This window comes from Hevea brasiliensis, chromosome 17 (assembly GCF_030052815.1).
Source record: "Hevea brasiliensis isolate MT/VB/25A 57/8 chromosome 17, ASM3005281v1, whole genome shotgun sequence".
NCBI lineage: Eukaryota > Viridiplantae > Streptophyta > Magnoliopsida > Malpighiales > Euphorbiaceae > Hevea > Hevea brasiliensis.
Genome location: NC_079509.1, coordinates 48,269,944 through 48,276,924, shown reverse-complemented (window position 1 = coordinate 48,276,924; position 6,981 = coordinate 48,269,944). Strand labels below are relative to the sequence as shown.

The window sequence follows — 6,981 nt, the reverse complement described above, 5'->3', positions numbered from 1 at the left end:
TTTAAGATGGTGTGCTATATACATCATTAAGAACATACTTCTCTAAATTAATTTTGAATTTTTATAAAATTATATAAAAATTAAAAAAATAAATTTAAATTCTTAAAATTAAAATAATTAAATTAAATTATTATTGCCAGAAAACATTTGTATTTTTTTAAATTAGGCCTTTTAAAAAAGTATATGGTAGAACCATCCAAAACCACCGTATAGGGCTGTAGCCACTCTGTCCTCCTTTTTGAGATGTCGTTTTCCCACCTTTTTGTTTTTTTTTTCCCCGAAGGTCGTTTTCCCACCCTAAACGCCTTATAGGCATCCCCTTTAAATGTAGGGCCTCAAAGCCGTGTAGATCTTTCTTTTTTTACCATTTTCTTCTCCATGTTTTCTTTTTCCCCAATATATATTGAGAGATTATTATTATTATTATTTATAATATAGAGTGATGGACATCTAAATTATAGAAAAATTGAGTTTTATAATTTTTAATAAATTTTTTTTTTTATTATTAACAAGTGTATGAGTTGAGACTTGAGAGCATACAGACAAAAGTTTATATTTTGTTCTAAACCATATATTAAGTTGGGTGCCACTTTCACCACTCAATTCGTACAATTCTATGAGAAATTAAGTCTCTGCCCCCAACTATAAAGTGGGAAGACCAAAGCCAAGATGGAGATTATGGCCTTGATTACTTAGTTTATGGCATGGCAGCAACCATGAGCCTCATCACGAACGATAACAATACCACCACTGTTACCGCCGCGGCCACCACCACCACCAAAGACAACCATGAACACGATATGGTTATGCCTGGCTTTCGTTTCCACCCTACTGAAGAAGAGCTCGTTGAGTTCTACCTTCGCCGTAAGGTTGAGGGCAAGCGTTTCAATGTAGAGCTCATTACTTTCTTGGATCTTTATCGCTATGACCCTTGGGAACTCCCTGGTAAACCTTTTTCCCTCTCCTTTTAGGGCACCCTTTTGCCTTCTTTCTCTGCTTCCTTTCTTTGTCCACTAGCTAGCCACCATATAGATTAGACCCATCTGGGATTTTCATCTTCTTCTTCTAAATTTATCTCCTATTCTTCTTTCTTGGATAAGTATATGATGTAAAAGTGTTGTCTGTTTCGGTTCGATTCTACTCGACTGGATATATATAATTCATATAGTTTGCTACTGTATCAGCTTTGGCAGCAATTGGAGAGAAAGAATGGTTCTTCTATGTGCCTAGAGATAGGAAGTATCGAAACGGCGATCGACCCAATCGTGTAACTACTTCAGGCTACTGGAAGGCAACTGGAGCTGACCGGATGATCAGAACTGAGAACTCCAGGTCAATTGGGTTAAAGAAAACCCTAGTTTTCTACTCTGGTAAAGCTCCTAAAGGTATCAGAACAAGCTGGATCATGAATGAATATCGCTTGCCACAGCACGAAACTGAAAGATATCAGAAGGTAAAAAACTCTGTAAGTAAATAATTTCCACAGAAATGAAGCTTTTCTTCAGAGGGGACTTTTTTTTTTCTTTTTTTGGATGAATTATATGATCTTTGCTTCCTTTCCCATATCATAAAATATGGGTTCCAACTTAAATTTCAATCTTTCCACTAACCGTAATTGTTAGAGATGTATTAGGTTCTATTTTTATATATAGCGTCTTGGGAAAGGTTATTCTTTAGCTCTTTCACAAGTTGCAGATGCACAATCTGAAATAAGTACTAAAAGGATAAGAAATTGGCAGGAAGAATACTGCTGACAGTTAAGAGTTTCAAATCTTGTTGTTATTTAATTGGATTTTTATTATTATTAAATGTTTTTTTCTTCACAGAAAATTTATAGCACAGCATGCATCAACTTTAAATTCAGTGACCCCATAAAAGCCTCTAGCTATATCTGTATTGAATACTCCTCATAACTACTGCTAAGTGTGGATTCAGTTTTCATTTCAGTCCCCTTATTTCTACTTAATTTTTTCTTCTCGTGTATGCCAAGAGACAATTTCTTTCTATCATTCCTTGTTTCTTTCTTTCCAGGTTGAGATATCACTTTGCCGCGTTTATAAAAGAGCTGGAGTGGAAGATCACCAGTCTCTCCCCCGTTCCCTTCCTTCAAGAGCTTCGTCATCTAGAGGAGCCCAATCTGATCATAAGAAACATCCTCATCAACTTTCCATGGAAATATTTCAAGCTTATGGAGGAGGAGGACAATCGCAGCAAATAGAGATGGAGAAGATGAGTGAAACAGATGGAAGTAGCAGCTCAGATGTCACTACTGCTTTAGGACTCTCCAAAAGTACTACTAATGCATACCATCCAGTGCCTACAATTAGCACCTCACTTGGATTACCAACTTCAATTCAAGAAGAAGAAATTTTTCTAAACCAGTCTAGACAAGCTTGCTCTGTAGTCCCCAATAACACCAACACCAACCTCTTGACAGGCGGCTCATCTTCGGTTTCGTCCAACCCGGTTGATGATCTCCATAGACTAGTAAATTATCAGCAGGCTTGCATTAGCCACCAGCAGCAGCAGCAACAACAACAACAATATTACACTCATCATCAACAGCAACCTTCACAATTCTCTATCATGGCACAGCAATCACAGCCACTAGCTCTCAACGTACTACCAAACTCACTGCCTACTGCCTTTTCGGATAGATTGTGGGAGTGGAACCCAATGCCAGAAGCAAATAGAGAGTACAACATTAACAATCCATTCAAGTAATCAATGAACTGCACATACTTATATCTGCTAGAAGATTAATTAATTATACTTTATGTTGCTGATGATGGTCATAATTAATCCATATATATATATGTGTGTGTGTAGGCTCCTTTTAATTATCAACTCTAATTAATGTCTTTAGCTTTTGGGTTGACTGATATTGATTAATGTATGATCTGTTCTCTGTTAGGGTTTTGGATTTAATTTGTAGGGTTGTTTTGATTCACGGTAGAGAATTTTGTTTTAGCCTATAAAGTTTGAGGATTCAAAATAATGGGAATTTCTCACTTGGTATAGGGCTTATTAATCATGTCTTATGATTATTGTAATGGGTTCGTATCAAGTGTAGTCTATTTGAGTTTCCTGTAAGGTAATCTTCATCATTGATGAGCTCAGAAATGTACATATCTTGGCCTAAAATGGAGATTTAAGTGCACGGTAGGAAGGACTCTTTCACTCAAGGTATTCAGTACAAATTCAGAAAATGATGATGCTATGATTGATATACCCAGAGACTATATAGAGACAAAGGAACATATTACATCTTGGAATGTATATATTAGAGAGAATAAGGTTGGACTACATATTGCACAACCCAAAATGAAGAATATATATATATATATATATATATATATTGTCTGACTTTGATTTTGGTTCTTCAATTGTAAGAAGGGATTAACAACCCCCCCCCCCCCCCCCCCCCCCCCTCCCTGAAAGAAAACTTGTCTTTGCTTTTGGTTTCTTTTAGACAATTTTGGAGGGTCACATGCACACACCTATGAGGAATATGTTAATTTTAGCCATATCAAAACAACCTACTTTCACATTTTTTTCATTGTGGATAAAAAATTAATTGTAATTTTGCTTGTATAAATATCACTGGAAGAAAACATAAGTATCAAAGATGAATTTAGAGATGGATCAAAATCTCATCCCAAAAATTATTAATGATTGATGGATCCATCAATACTTCATTAATCCGTCGCTGATACTTTAGCTATGAGAGTTTCAACAACCAATTAAGTCAATTTTTTAAATTAGCTACGAATTAGCGACGAATTATGATCATTACTAAATCTCGTCACCAATAGGTTTCAGTGATGGATCCATCGTTGATCCATCATTTCCATAATGTGGCATAGTTGAATAGTTACTGTAGTGGGTGAGATGCATGTGGGAGAGATGTAACACTACAAAGCACTAAAGTATGGGTCCTACATTTTTATCTCTTGGGTTTATGGTGGGTCGGGTCTAGGCAAGAATTTCCCTTCCTAGATAGAATTTTTCTTGTCTAGACCTGGTCTAATATGAACTCAAGATACAAGATATATGATAAAACTCACTTATTAAATATATGAGTTTCACATAGTTGTGCCTCAAGTAATAAAAATATCATGGTTAGACCCAGTCAATAATGGATAAAAGAAACAAAATACATATGGAATTCATCAAATTATGAACCCAATTTTTCTTGTCTTATAATCTTCACATATGTACCAAAACAATGATATTTTGAATTTCGTTCGATAATTATTATTTTATTATAATGCTTTTCTTTAAAAAAAAAAAAGGAAAACAGTTGGTTTAGAATCAAACCAGACTAATTCAAATTAAAATCAATTAAAATTATTTTGATTAAAATTGACTATAAATTAGATTGAAATAGTCTAATTGAGTTTAATTTAAAATTATTTTTTTATTTTTAAAAAAATTAAAAAATAAATTTCAATTGTTAAATTTGATTAAATGAAGTGGATATGTCAGACTATTTTGAGCAATGGAATTTCTTGTGTTGGGGAAAATTTCAAAAGGTGTTTTGGACCAATCTCTTTTATGCCATTGTGTGGTCATTATGGTTAAAGAGAAATGACTGAGTATTCAACAATAATGAAAACTCGATTGCGGATTTGTGCTCTCTAATTTTTCATCGATTGTCAGTATGGACGAAAGTAATTAATTCAAAATTTTCATTTTCTGGTTCAAACCTATTGGTTACTTCTGATACGATTAGGTGCTGGTCAAATAGAAGAAAACACAAATTTTGCAATTAATTGGTCTCCGCCCCCAGGTTCTTCATTGAAATGGAATGTCGACGGGTCTTCTAGAGGTAATCCAGGGATGAGTGGTATTGGGGAGATTTTAAGGAATAAAGAAGGCCATTTTCTATGTTTTTTTCGTGTTCTGTGAGTTTGATAGAGCCTAACCAGGTAGAATTATTAGCTATTGCTAAGATACTTGAGTTGCGCATCCTTTTTTCAGTTTGCATAACTAATTATGGTGAAGCCATCATTAAATCAGATTCAATTGTAGGAGTATCTTGGGTCTCCAATCCTAATTCAGCTTCTTGGAAATTCAACTCAATTATCAATCGCATTTTGGGTTCAGTTCAGAAGTCGTCTAGAGTCCTGTTTGTTCGTTCTCCATGTAAGTCGAATTCTGTGACAGATGCACTTGCAAAGCAAGATGTGGATAGATCGGCAGACTTTGTGGCTATTTTGTGATGTCTCAATTCAATTAAATATGGACAGTGTTTGGAGTGTTCTCATATTGTTGGCTGTGTTTTTGTTGCGTCTATGTTCTGCTCTTGTGCAAATTTTGTATTGTTCTTGCGTAGGTCTCCTCTTTGGCTATAGATTCGGGCTTCGGTAGTTTTTCTGTGTGACTTTTCTGCAAATTTTGCTGCAGCTTGCTGCAGCTTTTGGCATGGTTTTGTGGCCGCCAAGACCTTTGGCTTTTGTTCTTCGAACATTTGTTTGGTCGTGTATCCTAGGTTTTTGTTCCTGTCTTTTGTAACACAACTTTGGTGTTGTCTTGTTAGTGTATTTTTTACCTTTCTTTTCAGGTTTTTCACTTAGCATATTGTTACTTAAGTTGGGTGTAACAGGTAAGCCTATCGGCTTACGTTAGCTAGCGACATCCACATTAAATTTTTCCCGAATTCAATTTATTAATAAAATGTTGCTTATCAAAAATAAAAAAATAAAACTGAAATTAAAGAAATCATGTGATTTTAGTTTTAATCCCTCTAAATTAACTTTAATAGAAAAAACTATTGATTTCAATCTAGTCGGAACAATTTGCCACCCTTAAGAATATGCATGCTTTAGACACAGAGAGAGGTCCATTGCTACAATGTGACCAACATTATTTATTGTTCAAGTTGCTTTTTTTTAATATATCTTTTATTTATAAAAATTGACATCTTAATTTATATTTGATGTTTTTAAAGATAAAATATATGTTTAATACATTTTATATTTATAAAGATCTTTCATAGTAGTAAATGCTTCATAGTATATGTATGCGTTTTTCACAAGTAGAATAAAATGTTAAAAGTAATATTATATTTTTAAGCTGAAAAAAGATGATAAATCTTATAATGTTAAACTCCAATTCAACCTCAAATTATTTTTCTATTAATTTTATGAAAATATATGGAAAAGTTATATTTCGATGAGATGTTTAATAGATTCACTATATTAGAAAGTTTGATTTTTTTTTCTTTTTTTCATTGGAAGCATATTTAATGTTACATTTTTTTTTCTCAACAAGTTCAATAAGCCTTGGATTACATTATATAGGGGGTATCCATTCCCTATTCTAACCTACTCTATCCAATAGTTTTATTAACATGTATTGAATAAAAATAAAAAAAAAATTTAAAAAAAAAAACTTGAACTTGAAACACTTTTGTGAAGAAATCAACTAAATTACACCTATTGCACTTAGTAGAACCTGTAACGCCCTCACCAAAGGTAGTCCGTACATTTTACTGTTCTGACGACTAATGTCTATTTGGACAATCAGGGTATCTGGAACTACACTTAAACTATAGTAAGGAGGCATAAATTAATGAAATAAATATTAAAAAAATGTAGAAAAAATTTTGAGAAAATAAAATAAAATTTAGAGAATTTATTAATTGGTATAAAATAATAAAAATAACCTGATGAGCACCATGAGGGGCATTTTGGTCATTTTACCCATAGAAGTAAATTTTAACCTAAATGTCAAATTAAAATTAGAAAATAAAATAATTAACATAAATTAAATTTATGAATTTGAATTTGGAAAATGAGAAGAGAAAAGAAAAGAAAAGAAAAAAAAAGAAAAAAAAAAAGCTTATGGAAATTTTAAAATTTAAAGTACACAATAGAATATATATATATATATATATATATATATATATATACACCCATTAGAAGACAAAAGCCACCAACTCCATCTTCTTCTCCACTCTTTCTCTCTCTCTTCCTC

General features: G+C 33.0%; 1 protein-coding gene across 2 annotated transcripts; it reads left to right on the top strand.

Annotated features, from left to right (window-relative positions):
• Positions 1–592: 592 nt before the first annotated feature.
• On the top strand, positions 593–3,053 carry LOC110635394 (NAC domain-containing protein 35). Of its 2 annotated transcripts, none has more exons than XM_021784702.2 (3): positions 593–945; positions 1,185–1,465; positions 2,032–3,053. In XM_021784702.2, exons 1-3 carry the CDS (start codon positions 705–707, stop codon positions 2,722–2,724), a joined length of 1,215 nt encoding a protein of 404 aa, XP_021640394.2. In that variant the 5' UTR covers positions 593–704; the 3' UTR covers positions 2,725–3,053. The 2 variants fall into 2 exon arrangements, with proteins under 2 accessions (XP_021640394.2, XP_021640395.2); XM_021784703.2 differs by having other exon boundaries at positions 597–945; positions 1,185–1,453.
• Positions 3,054–6,981: the final 3,928 nt, after the last annotated feature.

Bases quoted from the DNA above. Each gene is read 5' to 3' on its own strand.
- LOC110635394 (XM_021784702.2), top strand. From the start codon at position 705: ATGGCAGCAACCATGAGCCTCATCACGAACGATAACAATACCACCACT. The intron at 946-1,184 runs GTAAACCTTTTT...CTACTGTATCAG, and splicing joins TGACCCTTGGGAACTCCCTG to CTTTGGCAGCAATTGGAGAG. The intron at 1,466-2,031 runs GTAAGTAAATAA...CTTTCTTTCCAG, and splicing joins ATCAGAAGGTAAAAAACTCT to GTTGAGATATCACTTTGCCG.